The sequence below is a fragment of the Coregonus lavaretus genome (assembly GCF_964263955.1).
Source record: "Coregonus lavaretus genome assembly, chromosome: 8".
Lineage (NCBI taxonomy): Eukaryota > Metazoa > Chordata > Actinopteri > Salmoniformes > Salmonidae > Coregonus > Coregonus lavaretus.
In genome coordinates this window covers 44,159,709-44,182,496 of record NC_139995.1, presented here as the reverse complement: position 1 = coordinate 44,182,496, position 22,788 = coordinate 44,159,709, and the positions used below count along the sequence as shown (strand labels likewise).

The following is a 22,788-nucleotide window of genomic DNA, read 5'->3' as shown; positions in this document are numbered from 1 at the left end:
AATAGTGTACCATCAGAACATCCCATCCTTTGTTTTTGGCCTGAATATCAGGAAATTGACCCAGGAGTCGTTCCTGTCATTCGTCTGTCATTTTACTTTTATTTATAACCGTTATTTTGTAAGACGGGTGCCACGTCCCCCAGGAGCCAAATATGTGTTGGCCCAGTATCTAAATACTTTCAGGACACAAATCAGCTTAGCCGCTCCACTGAAGGTTGATGAATGTGTCTAAGAACTACAACACTCATCTAGTGCCAAGATAAAAATCAATATCTTCCTTTTATCAGCACTGTGTGCATTCCCATCAGTATTAAATGTTAGGCTATTTGTGATGAAACCCCCTCAAACGCTCACCACTAGTTTCAATGACTATTCTTAATATAATAATAATAATATAATATGCCATTTAGCAGATGCTTTTATCCAAAGCGACTTACAGACATGTGTGCATAAATTTTTACGTATGGGTGGTCCTGGGGATCGAACCCACTACCCTGGCGTTACAAGCGCCATGCTCTACCAATTGAGCTACAGAGGACCAGGTGATGACAGGTGATGTCATCACAACCAGACCATTGGTGCATAGATTGTGAAAAGAGCAGGAGTGCACTCGTGTAAAAAAGAAGCTAAACTCCTATACAAAAGCTGTGAGGTGGTTTTCATTCTTACAATAAATGGCAGATTTAGACCTGTAACCAGTCAAGAACGCATCAATAACTGCTAGCATACATGACCAGTCAAATGAATCAACAATAAATAAAACATAAAACCAAACCTGACAGTTAAGACATGGAAGTCTTTATTGTTTTCCTATCCTTACACAGTACATTGCAACATTCCTCACTCTCCCCAGCCCCCCCTAAACAACAATCAACATACAATAGCATTTACACCACACTCACACACATCAACATACACGCTATTACACACACTCACATCAACATACACACTATTACACACACTCACATCAACATACACGCTATTACACTCACACACATCAACATACACACTATTACACACACTCACATCAACATACACGCTATTACACACACTCACATCAACATACACGCTATTACACACACACACATCAACATACACGCTATTACACACACACACATCAACATACACGCTATTACACACACTCACATCAACATACACGCTATTACACACACACATCAACATACACGCTATTACACACACTCACGCAGTTTTCAATGTAAACAACGCAGGCTGAAAGAGTGATAAAAAAGCAAGGTAGTCAGTCGTCCACTGTTGCGCCCTTGTAAGCACAAGGCTAGTTCCATTTTCTTTTCTCTCAGTAAGTTCAAAGCGGGGTGACTGAAGAGGAACAGAAACTGTCTACATCTTTTGGGATAAACTGCTGTCCACTCAGGCCATTTGACCAACCTTTGTCACTCACACACACACACTGCAGGTGTTGGGAGGTCAGGATGCCCATTCATCCAACCGTCACCATTATAGCAACAACGTCCTCAAGTGTCTTTTAAATGCACTGTCTGAAATGTTATCTTCTTTGAAGTTATGCGATAGGAAGAGGGGGAGGGGGTAGAGAGAGAAATAGATGGAGAGAAGTTAGTGTGAGAGGGAAGAGGAACGTCAAGAATTAGTGTGACACGTTCTTTTCCCATGATCCTCTGCGGTAGAGGAAAAAGGCCTTGTTTTACTTCCCTTGTATGGGTCAGGATGGATTGATCGTCCGTTACCTAGCAACACTCTCTGGCGTCACTCACAAACCCGTCCGTCGCTGCATTACCTCTTAGCACGCACAAAATACAAGGCGTTGGTTTTAGGGTAGTACTTCACGTTCTGCTTCTTGTCCATCAAGCCCCCGAATATGATGAGCTCGCCCCTACCCTGGACCACTGTGTGGAGGCTGGTCTCGGGGGGGCCTGTGACGGCGGCGGGGGTGCCGTTCCCGTAAACCCTCCAGGAGACGAGACCGGCTGCTTTGGCTTGGGACACGTCCAGAACATACATCTGCATTGGCTTGCAATTGAGCGACTGGTACAGGGGCTTTCCCACGTTCAGGCTCTGGGGCGGGTGGTGGCCAAGCCGCCGTGCGATAGGCGGGATGGAGTGTCCATCAGTCCCAGCAGTAGCAGCCTGTGGCGGGCTGGAAGAGGAGGAGGGGGGTGTTCCCGCTGAAGCCACTCCTCCCCCACTTCCACTTCCTCCTGAAGCAGCTCCTTGGGACAAGGGGTTTGATGATAATGAAGATGACAGGTTTTTGACAGCCTCCAGGCCTCGTCTCAGAGCTGCGGGGGACACGGCCCCCGGGGGAGTGCGTGGGGAGCCAGGGGCAGGCGTGTGCACGCCATTAGTGCTGGATACCTCAGCAGAAAGGGGGTGGGTGGCAGAGGGGGGAGACTCCCAGCCGTAGTCCGAGGAGACAGGGGGGCAAGAAGGCGGGGAGGCAGCTTGGGCAGGGCTGGTCCGGGGAGATGGGGATGAGCCGTTGAGTAGTGGATGGAGGGAGGGCAGAGGCGGGCTGTCAGGCCCCTGGGAGGGGGATGGCTGCTGAGAGGAGGAGCCGGGGCTACCCTCTCTGGCACCCCCTCTGGCCGAGGGACGTGGTCTCAGTGTTCCCCAGCGGCCGTTCACACAGGGAGCCTCCTCAACGGCCCCCAGGACGACCCCGGCGGCGCCGCTCCTCACAGGGGACTGGGAGCGCAGTGAGGGGGGCTCTGGGCCCAGGGGGCCGGGAGAGGCGCTGATGGGGGAGGGCCGAGAGTTCAGGCTGGGGCTGAGCGGCGCACGGCCAGACGGAGCCTGGGAGAATACCACCACACACTGTCCAACCTGGAGAGAGCGCGAGATGGACAGACAGAAAACAAATAATGAAGGAAGTTGAGTTGAAAGTAGAAAACCTGCAAAACAAACATCCCAACAGTGTTTAGCGCAGTGAGACTGGGGATAGATGACAAACAGAGAGCCACACATACCCTGCAGGCAGGGTGGCACCACAGCTCTGGGGCTCCATGGTCGTCGTTCTCCACCCTCAGCTGCTGCCATGTCCAGGGTGGAGCACCCATGTTCAGGAGCCAGGCATCCTTCAGCAGCTAGCAGGGACATGAGAGAGAGGGGAGGTGCAGAGTCACAAACAGCAAAACAAGAGGACAGAGCTCTTTACGCATTGGAAAATAATAATGCTGCCTTCCACTGGAGAACACAGGTTCTCACCGCATTAGGGCCTCCACAGCCTCCCAGAATAAGAAGAGTCTCGTTGTCAATCACAATCTGTGAGAGAGGAGAATATACATTTAAAAACATATAAACATCTATACAAGACACAAAAAGGTAACTTTATTCCCTGTAAAAACACACAGATATTTACAAAATAAATCAGAAATACTGCATGATGGGGGTATGGACGGTGTGTAGTGGAGATGCAGGAATTGAGATGTGTAGAGGGTGATGGAGGTATTGAGGGGAGAAGGTGTGAAGAAAAACGTCATCCTGACCTGAGACTGGCCTCCTCGTGGGTGGGGGGATGGGCCGGTGATGGTGGGCTTGGACCAGGACCACTGCTCCAGATCCAGAACCCACACCTCGTTACTCCTGATTAGGGACCAATGGCGAGCAGGGGGACACGGTGGGACAAAAATACACACAGTGACAGATTTACAGACAACTATCAAAATTGCAAAACTGACAGTTTGTAATGACATTATTTTCCTTTACTTAAAAGACATTCACACTACAACCTTTCTACATTGTCTAGTTACACCACAACTGTATTCATTCAAAGTGTTTTAACTGATGTGTGTCAGGTTGTCCCATTGTAGCGAGCGGTTTGGCACAGTATAGTAAAATGTGCAGGAAGACGCAAAGGTAAAAGCTCCTCAAAGTAATGACATACATTTGGCGTGCCCCTAGCGATCCTCCAAACACCACCATGGCGCTCCCTATGACGGAGGAGGAGTGACCGGCCATGGGCAGGGGTCCTTGGGTTGTCACGATGCAGTTCCACCTGAGAGGGCACAGGGAGAAGTTTACGGCTTAGCTAGATGAGGGGAAAGTGATAAAAGACCAAGCACTGATGGCTAGGTAAGGCTATAAGTATAATTAAAAACTAAAACCAAAGTTAAGCGAGTAGGCATTGGTCTGAAGCCGAAAAAGAAAGGAGATTCATGAGCCCCACAACGTTATTCCACATTCTAAGCAACAGTGCATTCGGAAAGTATTCAGACCCCTTGATTTTTTCCACTTTGTTATGTTATAGCCTTATTGTAAAATGGATTAAATTGTTTTTCCCCCATCAATCTACACACAATACCCCATAACGACAAAGCAAAAACTGTTATTTTTTTTTTGCAAATGTATTAAAAATAAAAAAACGGAAATATCACATTTATTTGCACCTGAGCTCAATTTCGAGTCTCATAGCAAAGGGTCTGAATACTTATGTAAATAAGGTATTTCTGTTAAGTTTTCATACATTTGCAAAAAATTCTTAAAACCTGTTTTCACTGTCATTATGGGTAAATGTATGCACTCACTAACTGTAAGTCGCTCTGGATAAGAGCGTCTGCTAAATGACTAAAATGTAAATGTAAATGCATTGTGCGTAGATTGATGAGAAAAAAATGCATTTAATACATTTTAGAATAAGGCTGTAACGTAACAAAATGTGGAAAAAGTCAAGGGGTCTAAATACTTTCCGAAGTACAACAGACCAACATAGTGTAGTAGGTCAAAGTTGTGTGCTGAAAAGCATGGGTGGAGTAGGCATTGTGGTGCTCATGTGAATTTCCTTTCTTTTTCTTTTTCAGACCAATACCTACTTCTCACTTAAAAACAATGTATATTGAACAAAAATGTAAATGCAACATGTAAAGTGTTGGTCCCATGTTTCATGAGCTGAAATAAAATATCCCTGAAATGTTCCATACACACAAAAAGCTTTTCTCAAAACTTGTGTACACAAATTTGTTTACATCCCTGTTAGTGAGCATTTCTCCTTTGCCATCCACCTGACAAGTGCGGCATATCTAGAAGCTGATTAAACAGCATGATCATTACACAGGTGCACCTTGTGCTGGGGACAATAAAAGGCCACTCTAAAATGTGCAGTTTTGTCACACAACGCCACAGTTTTGAGGGAGCGTACAATTGGCATGCTGACCTCAGGAATGTCCACCAGAGCTGTTGCCAGATAATTTAATGTTAATTTCTCTATCATAAGCCGCCTCCAAAGTCGTTTTAAGAGAATTTGGCAGTACGTCCAACCGGCCTCACAACCACGTGTAACCACGCCCAGGACCTCCACATCTGGCTTCTTCACCTGCAGGATCGTCTGAGACCAGGCACCCGTTGTGGGTTTGCACAACTGAAGAATTTCTGCACAAACTGTCAGAAACCGTCTCAGGGAAGCTCATCTACGTGCCTGTCGTCCTCACCAGGGTCTTGACCTGACTGCAGTTCGGCGTCGTAACCGACTTCAGTGGGCAAATGCTCACCTTCGATGGCCACTGGCACGCTGGAGAAGTGTGCTCTTCACTGATGAATCCTGGTTTCAACTGTACTGGGCAGATGGCAGACAGTGTGTATGGTGTTGTGTGGGCGAGCGGTTTGCTGATGTCAACGTTGTGAACAGAGTGCCCAATTTTGGCGGTGGGGTTATGGTACGGGCAGGCATAAGCTACAGACAACGAACACAATTGCATTTTATCAATGGCAATTTGAATGACAGCCCATTGTCGTGCCATTGATCTGCCGCCATCAACTCATGTTTCAGCATGATAAAGCGCGATTCCATGTCGCAAGGATCTGTACACAATTCCTGGAAGCTGAAAATGTCCCAGTCCTTCCATGGCCTGCATACTCACCTGACATGTCACCTATTGAGTTGCTCTGTATCGACGTGTACAACGGCATGTTCCAGTTCCCGCCAATATCCAGCAACTTTGCACAGCCATTGAAGAGGAGTGGGACAACATACCACAGGCCACAATCAACAGCCTCTATGCGAAAGAGATGTGTTGCGCTGCATGAGGCAAATGGTGGTCACACCAGATAATGACTTGTTTTCTGATCCACGCCCTACCTTTTTTTTTGAAGGTATCTGAATTCCCAGTCATGTAAAATCCATAGATTAGGGCCTAATGAATTTATTTCAATTGACTGATTTCCTTATATGAACTGTAATCAGTCAAATCTTTGAAATTGTTGCATGTTGCGTTTATATTTTTGTTCTGTGTAAAATAAAACGGTTTTAAGTCATTGACTTTTGAAGGTTGTATAACTCAGCCATAGAGACTAAAAGATATCCCCATGTATACCAGAGCCGCGTCTTTCTTGTGCCTTTTACAGCTTGTTTCTAGCCTAAAGCATCCTATACAAAGATTTTATGCATCCTACACAATTATGCATCCTATACAATTATATAATCCGGGTTTGGTGGGGCATTAGTTGTTGACAAATATCCAACACATGGGCTAGTCCAACATCCATATCGGCACTGTAAATACAATCAGAGTTGTTAGTTTGGCACTGTTGATCAGCACACATTTGGATTCAAATCTCAAGAAGACAGGAGAAGGAGCGTACTGGAATTTATTCTGGATGTTCGAAACTGGTGAGTTCTTCTGATACTAGCAAGCATGCATTTGCACACTATAATGCACAAGCGAAGCTCTGTTTAAATGTGCATTGGGGATTTAACATAGCTAGCTAGCTACATGTGGCTAGCAATTTGTTTTCTCAGCTACAGTGTGAGTTGTGTCCTGTCTGACAGTAAAATGTGGCTAGCTCTTAGCGTAGCTTGGACTATGGAATAGCTAGCTAGTGCTACAAAAAAAGGTAGCACATCGTTTGGATCTTAATGGACAGAAGTTAGCATATATATTTAATAAAAACTGTTGCACCTACAAACTTAGTCAATGCGAAATGTTTTAAGTCCAATGGTAACTTTATGGACAATATAGTCTTGTTTTAATCCGACATCTAGAATTTGAGCTAGGTGGGCACAGAAAATAACTCTGAAAACTAAATTGCTAACAACCCTGTTAACAATCTGGTATGTGGTTCTCGGTGACGGCTGGACGGCTCATGACGAGAGGCGGGGAGTGTGTCGTGTACCTCCAATCAAGTTGATTTGCAAATTTGGCTTACATATGATGGAATGGAGATTTGAATTTATCGTTGAGCTTCAACCAATGCCATACTATTGTGGGGCTATGGGTCTTCAGTCTCTACACAGAAGGAATTGTCATGAGTAATAGCACACTGACTATCAGCCTGTATGAGAGTGAACAGTAGACAATGTGTGATGACACTTACGGCTAAAGGAGTTAATTCATCCACTGGGTCTAGGCCTATCTCCAAACCACCTGGTCTCTTCCGCTTACCAGTTTTTGGAGGGGGAGTATGTGTGGATCTCGTCAAAGAACCTCTCAGGCTGATGTAGTGGGTAGGGGCTAGGGCGAGTCCATCCACCAAACAGCACCAGCAGGTCATTGTACATCACCAGGGTAGCACCCGCTTTAGGAGACGGATAGGAACCTGTGTGGGCAAAAGGACAAAGAATGAGCCTTCATACAGTGCATTCGGAAAGTATTCAGACCACTTGACTTTTTCCACATTTTGTTACGTTACAGCCTTATTCTAAAATGTATTAAATTATTTTCCCCCCTCATCAATACCCCATAATTACAAAGCAAAAACAGATTTTTAGACATTTTTGCAAATGTATTCAAAATAAAAAGTATTCAGGCCCTATACTCAGTATTTTGTTGAAGCACCTTTGGCAGCGATTACAGTCTCGAGTCTTCTTGGGTATGACACTACAAGCTTGGCAGACCTGTATTTGGGGAGTTTCTCCCATTCTTCTCTGCAGATCCTCTCAAGCTCTGTCAGGTTGGATAGGAGCGTCGCTGCACAGCTATTCTCAGGTCTCTCCAGAGATGTTCGATCGGGTTCAAGTCCGGGCTCTGGCTGGGCCACTCAAGGACATTGAGACTTGTCCCAAAGCCACTCCTGCGTTGTCTTGGCTGTGTGCTTAGGTTCGTTGTCCAGTTGGAAGGTGAACCTTCGCCCCAGTCTGAGGTCCTGAGTGCTCTGGAGCAGGTTTTCATCAAGGATCTCTCTGTACTTTGCTCCGTTCGTCTTTCCCCTCGATCATGACTAGTCTCCCAGTCCCTGCCGCTGAAAAACATCCCCACAGCATGATGCTGCCACCACCATGCTTCACCGTAGGGATGGCGCCAGGTTTCCTCCAGACATGACGCTTGGCATTCAGGCCAAAGAGTTCAATCTTGGTTTCATCAGACCAGAGAATCTTGTTTCTCATGGTCTGAGAGTCCTTTAGGTGCCTTTTGGCAAACTCCAAGCGGGCTGTGAGGAGTGGTTCCGCCTGGCCACTCTACCATAAAGGCCTGATTGGTGGAGTGCTGCAGAGATGGTTGTCCTTCTGGAAGGTTCTCTCATCTCCACAGAGGAACTCTGAAGCTCTGTCAGAGTGACCATCAGGTTCTTGGTCACCTCCCTGACCAAGGCCCTTCTCCCCCGATTGCTCAGTTTGGCAGGCAGCCAGCTCTAGGGAGAGTCTTGGTGGTTCCAAACTTCTTCCATTTAAGAATGATGGAGGACACTGTGTTCTTGGGGACCTTCAATAGCGCAGACATTTTTTGGTACCCTTCCCCAGATCTGTGCCTCGACACAATCCTGTCTCGGAGCTCTACAGACAATTCCTTCGACCTCATGGGTTGGTTTTTGCTCTGACATGCACTGTCAACTGTGGGAACTTATATAGACAGGTGTGTGCCTTTCCAAATCATGTCCAATCAATTGAATTTACCACAGGTGAACTCCAATCAAGTTGATCAATGGAAACAGGATGCATCTGAGCTTAATTTCGAGTCTCATAGCAAAGGTTCTGAATCTTATGTAAAGGTATCTTTTTATGTACATTTCTCAAAACCTGTTTTCGCTTTGTCATTATGGGGTATTATGTGTAGATCAATGAGAATTTTTATTTATTTAATCCATTTTAGAATAAGGCTGTAACGTAACAAAATATGGAAAAAGGGAAGGGGTCTAAATAATTTCCAAATGCACTGTACATACTTCTATGTCATGCATACACAGGTTGGAAGTCAATTTAAACATGACAAATTACATCTGCAAGCCGAGTAAAAAATTACAAAAACAATACATGTTTTCATATTTTGTAAAGCACACGAAGCCATTAAGCAACGTTATTTTCACTTTCCTTGTTACAAGTAGGCAGCATCCACCTCAAGGAATGATTTCTTACCTGAGGCTAAAGGGCGGATCCACTCCTTGCTGTTGAGGTCAAGTCTCCATAGGTCGTTGAAGGCAGCGTTGCAACTACTCTGAGTGCAGCCCCCAAACACATACATGGACTGGTTGGAGTCGTAGTAGCATGCACCTGCAACACACACATACATGGTTTGAGTCACAATGACTTACACCAGGGATATTTAACTGGCAGCCCGTGGGCCAGATCCGGCCCGTTTATACATTTAGACTGTCCCTTTGATCAATTCTGAACATTAATTAAAAAAAAAATTATAATAATAATAAATCCTCGCAAAAATCTAACGTTTAGTGCCAAAAGGAGCCCTCGTTCAATGTTCTCCAATGGGAGAATCTTTCCTGTAGTCCCGCCCATTAAGTGCTGTAGCTTAGTAGTTTAGAGCGTTGTGCCAGTAACCGAAAGGTCGCTGGTTCTAATCCCCGAGCCGATTAGGTGAAAAATCTGTCGATGTGCCCTTGAGCAAGGCACTTAACCCTAATTGCTCCTGTAAGTCGCTCTGGATAAGAGCGTCTGCTAAATGACTAAAATGTAAATGTAAATGTCAATCAATATCACCCAACATACCAGTTACAGTCAATCAGAGCTGCTAACAGGGGTACAGGGTCAGTCTGCCCGCCTATTGGCTCCTTCACCGCAGATGAGATCACTACACTGCCTGATACACCAGAGTTTGCTTTGCACTTAACTCAGCGGTGAGTTAAACAACACCATGGACTCAGTTATGGCTATCATAAACTTTATTCCATCAACATCTAGACTGCAACATCGCTTGTTTTCGAACTTATGGGCGATTCACGATATGCATCGACTTTAATGTTTTCTCTAAATAAGCTTTGATGTACAATTAAAGGTCAAATACACTGCATTTCAAACAGTAAGCAATAATCAAATGAATTCAGTGCATGTGAAATAAGGCTAAATGCATTGAGTATACAAAACATTAAGAACATATTTCCATGACAGACTGACCAGGTGAATCCAGGTGAAAGCTATGATCCCTTATTAATGTCACTTGTTAAATCCACTTCAAATCAGTGTAGATGAAGGGGAGGAGACAGGTTAAAGGATTTTTAAGCCTTAAGACAATTGAGACATTGTGTATGTGTGTCATTCAGAGGGTGAATTGGCAAAAGATTGAAGTGTGCCTTTGAACAGGTATGGTAGTAGGGGCTAGGCGCACAGGTTTGTGTCAAGAACTGCAACGCTGCTGGGTTTTTCACACTCAACAGTTTACAGTGTGTATCAAGAATGGTCCACCCCCTAAAGGATATCCAGCCAACTTAACACAACTGTTGGAAGCATTGCAGTCAAGGTGTTTGACACCTTGCAGAGTCCATGCCCCGACAAATTGAGTCTGTTCTGAGGGCAAAGGAAGGTGTTCTTAATGTTTTGTACACTCAGTGTATAAGCACCACTAATAATTAAATGACTTTATCAAAATAGTTTAACCTGCTTTTTTTTGCAATAACCACTGATCTGGCTTTCAGGTATTTCTATGAAAATGCCCCTTTTGTTACAAATTTAAAAAGAATTGTGAATAATGCACATTCACTAAGAATGACTAACTTCTTGTAGCAGACATTATAGAAAATTAACACAAGGTCTCAAACAATCTCACGTGCTAGTGAGTAGCCAGCTAATCTTTATATTTAAAGTTGAACCAACTTGGATCTATTTGCTAGCTATCAAGGCACAACAGTTGAATTGTTATGAATACACCCCTCTGTCCGTAACTGTTTGAACAGCATGCTAGCCTGTTAAGTGGCCTACCTTATTTCTCAGAATGAGAAAGAGTTGCCAACTCCTTATATAATTGAGTTTTATGCTTATTGCACATTAATAAAACACAGACTAGTATAACAGTCTTTGGCTAAAATGCTGCTAGCGGTACATGGTACCGCCATGCCGCATGTGGCAAACTGAGCATTCATTTTCCAGAATCAATGTTTGACACTCCTGTTTTAGTAGTGTCTGTTCTGCATGCAATTTAAGGAGTTGAGACATAAAAAGGATTTCATTAGAAAGGTTATCTTCTCCTCTATTACAGTAAAATTATGTTGGACCAAACCGCAAATAGCGAGTTGAAACCACTTGTCAGAGAGGAAGAAGTGTTCTCTCAACTTTGTTGGCGTGTGTGTGTGTGTAAACAGAGAGGAAGAGGCGAAGGGAGAGGTTTTAATCTCGCCAAAATCTGTCCAAAATAAGCCCAATGTGTTTATATGGCCTTATTTTGGAGTTAATACTTAGACTGCACAGCCTGGAGTTAATTATCCAGCTTCTACCATGGCCAATCAACTCAATTCAACAAAGCGGTGGTATATATGTATATGTTGTATACTGACTGTGTGAGAAGCGTTGCGTGATGGGTGTTCCAGGATATGGGTATGTACGACTCTCCCACTGAATATCGCCCTCCTGGACAGCCCGCAGAAAACCATGGTAACACTGATATGCAACACCTGGGGGGAGAAAGAGATTGGAGATGAGGTGAGTGAGTGACTACTATGGTTTTATGTGAGTCACAGCCACAATAAAAGCAACATAATAAGTAACACGTCAGTATCTTATAACTGTTTTTGAAAGAAAACATTGTCATGGGTTGACTCAGTGTTCCATCTGAAAACGGGATAAACGTTACTTCACCTATTGTAAAAAATAACCACTTCAGTCAAACAGCTGAGTGGTTATTAGTTTGGGTTTCCACTTGGGTGTCTCAAAATGCAGCATAATGGCATGCTGTTGCCTTCTTGGTAGTGCTGAGTGATTAGTGCTTTTTGAGGTCGGTTTGGTTTCGGTTCAATTATTACAAAAATAATCACGATTTCTGAATATATTTATTTTACATTAAATGCATAATGAAATAATGACATTAAAATGACAGAGCTTTTTAATGGAAATTCCAAAGCCCAAAATTGTGAACATTCAATTACCAAAACATTGAAAATATTCCATTGTCTCCGTCAGGTCAACATTGGGTAGACATCAATAGAAAAATAGGAAATTACTATGAAATAATTAAATATTTAAGTTGTGAATATTACTTAGTTTTATTTGATGACTATTATTTTTAATTCCTTAAAGTCATAATCTCATCTCTGTTCAAGCAGTAGCAGCCAGACAACGTTATCTCTGTGTGCTACCAATACTTTCACCAACTGTCTCTATCCCCCTCTCTCATCGTTGTGGTGTACATTCCTCTCTCATGAAGTCTATGTGTACAGTGCCTTCAGAAAGAATTTACACCCGTTGACTTTTTCCACTTTGTTGTGTTACAGCCTGAATTTAAAATGGATTAATTTGAGATGTTTTGTTACTGGCCTACACACACACACAACACCCCATAATGTCAAAGTGGAATTATGTTTTCGGATAAAAAAATAATAAACTAATTAATAAAAAATGAAAAGCTGAAATGTTTTGAGTCAATAAGTCTTCTACCGCTTGGTTATGGCAAGCCTAAATAAAGTTCAGGCGTAAACAGTTGCTTAACAAGCCACATAATAAGTTGCATGGACTCACTCTGTGTGCAATTATAGTTTTTAACATGATTTTTGAATGACCCCACACATACAATTATCTGTAAGGTCCCTCAGTCGAGCAGTGAATTTCAAACACAGATTCAACCACGAAGACCAGGGAGGTTTTCCAATGCCTTGCAAAGAAGGGCACCTATTGGTAGGTGGGTAAAAAAATAAAAAACAGACTTTGAATATCCCTTAGAGCATGGAAGTTATTACACTTTGGATGGTGTATCAACACACCCAGTCACTACAAAGACACAGGCGTAGTTCCTAACTCAGTTGCCGGAGAGGAAGGAAACCCCTCAGGAATTTCACCCTGAGGCCAATGGTGACTTTAAAACAGTTACAGAGTGCAATGGCTGTGATAGGAGAAAACTGAGGATGGAGAAAACTGAGGATGGATCAACAACATTGTAGTTACTCCACAATACTAACTTAATTGACAGAGTGAAAAGGAAGCAAGCCTGTACAGAATACAAAATATTCCAAAACATGCATCCTGTTTGCAACAATGCAATAAGTAATACTGCAAAAAGTATGGCAAAGCAATTAACTTTTTGTCCTGAATACAAAGTGTTATGTTTGGGGCTAATCCAATACAACACATTACTGAGTACCACTCTCCATATTTTCAAGCATAGCGGTGGCTGCGTCATGTTATGAGCAGGGCTCGGAATTAAGGGTGTCCCGTCGTCCCGGGTACAATAAAAAATATGTCTGGAATGGTTCAAAACAGACGTTGGGACAGTTGCGGGACGATAAGCCAGAAAAATATAAAATGCTTACAACAGTGGTTCATTACTGAAATGTTTAAACACAAAGATGAGGCTGATGAAACAGATCACAACATTTAGCTTAAAAGTTGATAAACTATAAATAATTCACATTACAAGCGCAGCAATGTGTTTACTCATCTCGGCCATATGCCTGAATGTTCCAAAATGCTATCACGGGATAACACCATTCTCAAACGCGCACCTGATGCTAGAGGTTTTTATAATGCGACAGATGGATATACAGCCTAATAGTAGAAACTTAGAAAGAGGGAATATCTGAAGATGCAACAATATGATTGTGCCTTACTGACTTGCTGGTTGCAATGGCATATCAGGAAATCTTCGCTTTTATTCTATGGTCGGATTTTGGCTGCAGGTTATTAAAAGCAAGGTAAGATAGGCTAAGTAAAATGTCCAGGTTTCAAACAATGATACGGCTGGCTAAGTACAGCATATTTAATTATTTAGGTTAGTTGCTGCGGCATTTGCATTGTCTGTAGGCTATGACTAGCTACTATGGTATTCTAGAGAATATGGTTGGATCTCCCTGACCTGAACCGAATCCACACTGTAAAATGTGCAAAGTATTTCTACCTTGTGCTGCAACACTGCCTGGCTGGGGGCTGTGCGTGTGCATGTGAAGAGCTGAGTGACAGATTCATTTTTAGAAGCGCATAAAAGTTTGTTTAATTAATTTGAAACGGAAGTCTACTGAAGTGAGACTTTGTCCTTGTGTTCCTTGGCTATTTACATTGTTTTGTTCACAAGCTAGGTTGTTTTTCAATGTTTGAGTTTCAACTGCTAGGGAAGAGAAGCAACGTGGATACTAGTCAGACTCCCAATCTCCAGGCACAAACATGACTCGAGTCGCATTATCAAGGTAACCTCCCGCTCTTAAAGAGGCAGGTGAAATGTTTTGTCTCATCTGTGATATTCTGGTTAAAAGTCTCAGGTCACAAAAAATGTAATTAAACAATATACCACATTGCTCCTTACTAGTAATACATTTATTGATTTAGAAACATTGCAAAGCATGCTCATCTGTTTTTTTGTGTTTTGTTGGTGTAATTTTAGCCAAACATTATTTTTGTCTGGTAAGAAATCTGAGTGGCTGGTAGATTTTTAAATCTACCTGCCACAGTGGCTGATGTACCAAAAAGTACATTTTAGGACCTGGCCGTTAGCAAGTGGTGGCGCTCAAAAAGGTCAAGGCGACCATTCTTCAGTACCTGAAAAGGGAGGGTGAAGCAGAGAAATTGAAGGCTGGGGAACACACACGTTCTTTATTGTATATCGTTATGTTGTTTAATGGGGCAGCTGGTGGTGGAATGGAATGTCTCTAACTTAAGTCTATTCAGTAACCAGTTCACAATAACATTGTTCTCTCTTATATATATTATTGTATACATGTGGTTAGCATGTTCAATTAATAAATTAGAATGATTAATAATGTAATGGATGTTTGTCTGATTTCATTAACAAATTACGTTTATGTAATATAGACTGTATCTGTCTCAGAAAAACACCAATTACTTTAAAAGCACTGCAAATGACCCATGGTGGCATATCAAAACATTTTAAAAAACAAGTATTTTCAGTTTGGGATAGTTGAAATTGCACTTCGGGACAGTGACGAAAAAGTTAGTCGCAAGCCCTGGTTATGGGTATGCTTGTAATCGTTAAGGACTGGGGAGTTTTTCAGGATAAAAAATAAATGGAATGGAGCTAAGCACATGCAAAATCCTAGAGGAAAACCTGATTCAGTGTGCTTTCCGGAGGCAGAAGAAATGCACACCAGGTTAGGCGAGGTGATGGCTAGCGGAGTAGAACACTGGAAAAAGAAAATGAGCGCTGCACACTCTAGGAGCTCGAATGCAATAATTTAATAACATTTTGACAGTCAAGCTGCTTTCATCAGGGTATAATGACAAACATTGCGGGTCACTAGTTTATATAGAGTTTGAAAGGACACACATGGGTGTCTGTAATCATGGCCGGCTGTGGCTTGATTTCATTGGATCGATTTACATATAAATAGAACATATAAAAAAGCATGAATGGATTACATATGATCAGAGATACCATTTGACTACATAGGCCTCCAAACATTATTTACAATGGATAGTAAAAACACAATAATCACAAGCATGGCTTCAGATCAAACCGAAGGGAGCAAGGGTCCTTAAATTAAAGATTCAGACGGCCTCTCGTTTTAACAATAAATTGTCAAAGTCACCCCCCCTCTCCTAAGGAGGGTGACGTGTTCGATGCCAATAAAGCGAAGGGACAAATAGAGTGGTTCGCTTCCAAAAAGTGGGCCGCAACTGGGTCCGTCAAGTTTTTGCACCTAATGGTGCTATGATGCTCAGAGATTCTTACTTTTAGTTTGTGCTTTGCCCACATACTTTTTTACACAAGGACAAGTTATAAAATAAATAACTGCCTTATTTGAGCATGTGATAACACCTTTGATTGATCTGTTTCCCTGTTTGGAGGTGTTTTAAGGATCTACATTTGTAAACGCTATTGTATTGAGCGCAGCCATTACTTGTAGTTTCCATCCGGATGGGGCGCAAGGAGATGTCGTGCGGGGGTATTTTGGGGTGGTAAATCACAGTGTTTACCACTTGATCTCAGATTTCTGCCCCGCGAGAACACGACCAAGGGAGGGTCCGAAAAAACACATTACCAATACTGTCATCGGATCTCAGAATGTGTCAATGTTTGTGAACGATTCCCTTAAATTTGTTCAGAGCACTTTGAATAGCACGTAGTAAGAACACAAGAATGCATATTTTTGCGAGACTGTCCTTGAATGAAAGCATGTCACCAGACGTCAACCATTGAGCATGTTTGGGATGCTCTGGATCGACGTAAACGACAGTGTGTTTTCCATTCCCGCCAATATCCAGCAACTTCGCACAACCATTGAAGAGGAGTGGGACATTCCACAGGCCACAATCAACTCTATGTGAAGGAGATGTGTCGCGCTGCATGAGGCAAATGGTGGTCACACCAGATACTGACTGGTTTTCTGATCCACGCCCCTACATTTTTTAAGTATCTGTGACCAACAGATGCATATCTGTATTCCCAGTCATGTGAAATCATTAGATTAGGGTCTAATTAATTTATTTCAATTGACACATTTCCTTATATGAACTGTATGTATGCATGTTGCGTTTATATTTTTTGTTAAGTATAGTTCATTTTTTAATCCCATTTTTATCCCTCAATTTTTTTTAAATCCAATTGGTAGTTACGATCTTGTCTCATCGCTGCAACTCCGCAACGGGGTCGGGAGAGGCGAATGTCGAGACGTGTCCTCCGAAACATGACCAGCCAAGCCGCACTGCTTCTTAACACACTGCTCACTTAACCCGGATGTCAGCCGCACCAATGTTTCGGAGGAAACAACATTCGACCGACGACAGCTTGCAGGCGCCCGGCCCTCCACAATGAGTAGCTAGAGTGCAATGAGCCAAGGAAAGCCACCCGGCCAAACCCTCTCCTAACCTGGACGGCGGTGGACCTATTGTGCGCAGCCCTATCGGGCTCCCGGTCACGGCCGGCTGTGACACAGCCTGGGATTGAACCTCAGGTCGTAGGTCGTGGTGCAGTGCCTTAGACCATTGCGCCAATCGGGAGGCCAGCGTCCCACATAGTTCTCGACTTGATTTCTCTCATGAATTATTTGATTCTCTCTAGAGAAACGGCTCGTGGGGCTCACAAACAAATAAAATATATATCAATGAGTTGTTTGATAACCAAACATTTTTTATTTGGGTTATTCGCTCAGCACTACTACTTGGGTTTAGAATGGTGGTGGTGGTTGTTGTGTCGTCAGTAGAGAGACATACCTTTAATGAGGCGATACCACTGTTTACACACCAGTGCAGCGGTCTTGTGCTCCTGGTAAGGTGAGAGGAAGGACAGGATGTATTCTAGGACTTCCTCTGGCAGCTCCACCATTGTCCCCTCACCCTCACTGCATCCTTCTAGGTCCCTCTCTCCTCTGCTGGTCCCCACCTTCTCATCTTCCCGCTGTGCCATTCCAACAGGCCCTGATCCATCTTCCTCTGTATCCATGGCAACAAAGTATCCATCGTCACTGTCTGAAGAGCGGGACATTCTTTCTTTCTGTGCCTGGGCAAAGATGGGAGATGACACTTAAAAGGTGGGCCCAAAGATAAACAATAATAGTACCTTCCATCAATTTCATCACGTGACGTGCTTTCAGGGTAGTATTGGGAAATTACAACAGGGTGGGGATAGACATATCTAATTTAGCAAGCTAGCTTTGGGACAGGGAGTCTATGAGGTTGGAACCAATACACAGACTCCCGCCCGATGTGTCCTAAACTAAAGCTAACTAGCAACCTGCTTAATTAATGTAGCTAGCTAGCTGGATAACTAAGGAAAGTGGTTAGCTAATTGGCACAATACCGTTAGCTAGCTACTAGTAGCATTAACATCCACCGATGAACGCATCCATTCTGGCCCGCCCTCACTAATTAGAATTTCCATCTATGGTAGGGCATCAAATTAGTTAAAACTGTGTCAAATCATGGATATTTTGCTACCAATCCTTGGAAAACTGTAATAAAAAAAATCCAGTTTATATAACGTTAGCGATTGCTGGCTAGCTAGTGGGTATGTTAGCTAACGTAGCTAGCTAACGCGTTTAGTTAGCCAGCTAGGATGCAGTCCGAAACTACTAGTGGTTTGTTTGGTTTCTGCTCTACTTCTGTCAGGTTTTCAGGGGTAATATTTCCCTTCCAATCATAACCCCAACAGCTTTTATATTCACCACAATTCTGCACGTATTCTTTTGTTGGTTTTCTATCTTTAGAATTATCTCTTCTTATTCACTTTATCAGCTTCTGCAGTAAATCGCCATACTCCAAACATTCGCCATCTTCATCAGTGGCAGCATCATCGGCAACGCGGGAGCGCGCACGTAAATCGTTATGGTCAAGCAGTAGAGAAGTGAAGTGGATTGGTAATAATCGGTATAGCTAGGTCTATTGGACTAAAATAATGTACCATGACAAACAACCACAACAATATAACTCTTACATTGCTCATTCAGTTTTTTCTTCATTAATTTGTTGACATTTTTGGGATTTGTGTCTATTGTTTTGTATTGTTCGTATTACTGCACTGTTGGAGCTAGAAACATAAGCATTTCGCTGCACCTGCGATATCATCTGCAAAATATGTGTACACGACCAATAAATAACATTTGATTTGATTTTTACACAGAAGAGAACAGGCCATCTCAATTTCTGCACCTGGATGAAGTTGAGACCAAGTTGCCATACCTAAATTAAAGGTCACGTACAATAACAAAGTTGGGACAAACGAAGTCATATAGAGAGAATGGATCTTTAAACGTATAGCTATAATAACCTGTACAACACATAGGTCCTCCTCCTATATTCAAATCAGTCAACATTTAATTAAATCTTCCAACATTTTATTTATGGAGGAGTACAGTTTTAGGTCAGGAATCAATGTACATATGCAATGTCCATACAATAGAGATCGCTGTTAACTGTATATCAGGATTTTGTGGCAATTTATACAGATGGTTGAAAAGACCCAAGGACAGGTTGTACTGGGTCAGCATTTGTAGCGCAGGAATGTGGGGTGGCAGTCAGGAAACGTATTACAGACCACCTGGCTGGATACACGGCAGAGATGATGGCCGTACAGTTGGCCTTGCATGTGCCAAGACCTGCTGTATGAGGTACTCCAAACCCATGTCCGGGTGAGACAGATGGGTATACAGACGATATTTACTTGGGTCCCAGCCCATGTGGTTGGTGCAGGGGAACGAGGCAGCTAAACAGGCCAATAGCAGTGAGAAGGTGGACGTTGAGGTTTCAATGAGCAAGGCAGAGGCAAAAGGCCTGATATGGACAGTGGTGGTGAAGAGATGGCAGGAGCAATGGAATAAAGATTATTATTATGGGCAGGCATCTCTTCCAAATACAGCGATTCAAAATCTAATCAAATTGTATTTGTCACATGCGCTGAATACAACAGTCGTGGTCAAAAGTTTTGACAATGACACAAATTTTGGTCTTCACAAAGTTTGCTGCTTCAGTATTATGAGATATTTTTGTCAGATGTTACTATGATATACTGAAGTATAATTACAAGCATAATTGTCAATAAGTGTCAAAGGCTTTTATTGACAATTACATTAAGTTTATGCAAAGAGTCAATATTTCCAGTGTTGACCCTTCTTTTTCAAAACCTCTGCAATCCACCCTGGCATGCTGTCAATTAACTTCTGGGCCACATCCTGACTGATGGCAGCCCATTCTTGCATAATCAATGCTTGGAGTTTGTCAGAATTTGTGGGTTTTTGTTTGTCCACCCGCCTCTTGAGGATCGACCGCAAGTTCTCAATGGGATTAAGGTCTGGGGAGTTTCCTGGCCATGGACCCAAAATGTCGATGTTTTGTTCCCCGAGCCACTTAGTTATCACTTTTGCCTTCTGGCAAGCATGCTCCATCATGCTGGAAAAGGAACTGGTCGTCACCAAACTGTTCTTGGATGGTTGGGAGAAGTTGCTCTCGGAGGATGTGTTGGTACCATTCTTTATTCATGGCTGTGTTCTTAGGCAAAATTGTGAGTGAGCCCACTCCCTTGGCTGAGAAGCAACCCCACACATGAATGGTCTCAGGATGCTTTACTGTTGGCATGACACAGGACTGATGGTAGCGCTCACCTTGTCTTCTCTGGACAAGGTGTTTTCCAGATGCCCCAAACAATCGGAAAGGGGATTCATCAGAGAAAATGACTTTACCCCAGTCCTCAGCAGTCCAATCCCTGTACCTTTTGCAGAATATCAGTCTGTCCCTGATGTTTTTCCTGGAGAGAAGTGGCTTCTTTGCTGCCCTTCTTGACACCAGGCCATCCTCCAAAAGTCTTCGCCTCACTGTGCGTGCAGATGCAGTCACACCTGCCTGCTGCCATTCCTGAGCAAGCTCTGCACTGGTGATGCCTCGATCCCGCAGCTGAATCAACTTTAGGAGACGGTCCTGGCGCTTGCTGGACTTTCTTGGGCGCCCTGACACCTTCTGCACAACAATTGAACCTCTCTCCTTGAAGTTCTTGATGATCCGATAAATGGTTGATTTAGGTGCAATCTTACTAGCAGATATATCCTTGCCTGTGAAGCCCTTTTTGTGCAAAGCAATGATGACGGCACGTGTTTCCTTGCAGGTAACCATGGTTAACAGAGGAAGAACAATGATTTCAAGCACCACCCTCCTTTTAAAGCTTCCAGTCTGTTATTCTAACTCAATCAGCATGACAGAGTGATTTCCAGCCTTGTCCTCGTCAACACTCTCACCTGTGTTAACAAGATAATCACTGACATGATGGCAGCTGGTCCTTTTGTGGCAGGGCTGAAATGAAGTGGAAATGTTTTTTGGGGATTAAGTTCATTTTCATGGCAAAGAGGGACTTTGCAATTAATTGCAATTCATCTAATCACTCTTCATGACATTCTGGAGTATATGCAAATTGCCATCATCAAAACTGAGGCAGCAGACTTTGTGAAAATTAGTATTTGTGTCATTCTCAAAACTTTTGACCACGACTGTAGGTAGACCTTACCATGAAGTGCTTACTTACAAGCCCTTAACCAACAATGCAGTTATAAGAAAAAAAAGAGTTAAGAAAATATTTTTTAAATAAACTAAAGTAAAAAATAAATAAATAAATAATAACACAATAGAATAACAATAACGAGGCTATATACAGGGTGTGTGCTGGGGTACAGGTTAGTCGAGGTGGGGCTTGCAGGTAAGATTTAGTTCCTCCCTGTCTCTGGCTCACACTCCAGCACAGTAGGTAGCGGTAATGCACCAATAACTTTGGATGCCAACAGCAGAAAAACCCCAACGAAGAAGAAGAGGATGCTGTTGACCATAGAGATAGATAGAGGACTCTAGTTCCCAAAAGCCTGTTTTAGCATGGGCAGCGCCATTGAGGACTTTCACAATTTTGAAGTAGTCAACTTGGTGGGACTTCCTATGGGTTAAGGAAGGATCACATGATTCCATTCGGATTGTGGTGGCCGAACAACGATGCTGATATGCTGCGTTGACAAGGAATCCGCTGACACTGTACTTTGATTATAAAGGTTTATTATATCAAAAGATTTCAGCGTAAATTTACAGATTTCTGCAGAATCTGGAGAACAACTAACCCAATCTCAAATATGATTATTCTCTCCGTCCTTTGTTCAAAACCTGGTATATATCCTATGTAACATAAGATGGGTGTTTTGAATAGACCAATCCCTGGCCTCCACATATCCCTATGTCCACTGTTTCAGGGGACCCCTATAGTAATGCTTTCCAGATGTTTCAGCAAAGCAGAGTAAAGTTAATCTAACACACCATTTGCAAACGTCAGCCAAAATTATAAACTGTTCAGATACTACATATTTCCCCCCTTCGAGACTAATTAAGTCTCGAAAACAAAAAGAATAGGATTATGACAAATAACAATTTTTATTACATCAGGCTTCTTGAGTAACTTTAGCAATAAAACAAAATTTATGAAGAGTAAACACATTTTTGTGTAGACAAATTTTCATGGAGTGTGAACACATTTTTATGGAGTGTGAGAGCGAAAAACCTGTCTGGCAGCTTTCATTCCAAATATCCATCAATCAATCAAGACAGGAAAATTCTCTCATGGCCCCTCTGCCCCAGGCGACCACCTAAGTACTCCAGATCAATTTATAAATCTTTACCAATGCATTTTAAGCTATGATGCAATTGAATACACATGAAAACCCCAGAAAACAAAATAAAATCAAAAATGTCCACATTCAGGCTGGTCGACCCATTGGACCCTCCTGTGGATTCTCTCTGACCCTGCCTAGACCCAATATCCCTAAGCATCCACGAAAAAAACAAAAACCTCTGAGGTCCCCACATGTACCCAACCACAGAAAACATAATTCTTCCAAAAATTAATACAGAAAGAATATTACACAAATTATGTGTTACACATGCAAATATGTCTATATATCATTGCAGACACTGGAATGTAGTCCACTACACTGCAGCTCCTCAGCAGTGTCGACTTTTAATGCAACGTCGATGATGGAATCTGAACATTTCCACACCTTCCTTGTTCAACTTTCTCCAGTCCATTC

The 22,788-nt window shown here is 42.8% G+C and overlaps 1 protein-coding gene across 2 annotated transcripts; it reads right to left on the bottom strand.

Moving 5' to 3' along the window:
- Nucleotides 1–776: 776 nt before the first annotated feature.
- LOC311133575 (F-box only protein 42-like) lies at nt 777–18,538 on the bottom strand. Of its 2 annotated transcripts, none has more exons than XM_084167083.1 (10): nt 18,045–18,538; nt 17,459–17,744; nt 11,644–11,760; nt 9,278–9,412; nt 7,371–7,524; nt 3,881–3,991; nt 3,483–3,579; nt 3,202–3,258; nt 2,964–3,080; nt 777–2,820 (listed from the first exon to the last, which is right to left on the bottom strand). In XM_084167083.1, exons 2-10 carry the CDS (start codon nt 17,727–17,729, stop codon nt 1,771–1,773), a joined length of 2,109 nt encoding a protein of 702 aa, XP_084023209.1. In that variant the 5' UTR covers nt 17,730–17,744; nt 18,045–18,538; the 3' UTR covers nt 777–1,770. The 2 variants fall into 2 exon arrangements, with proteins under 2 accessions (XP_084023209.1, XP_084023208.1); XM_084167082.1 differs by having other exon boundaries at nt 18,409–18,526.
- Between the last annotated feature and the right edge of the window lie 4,250 nt (nt 18,539–22,788).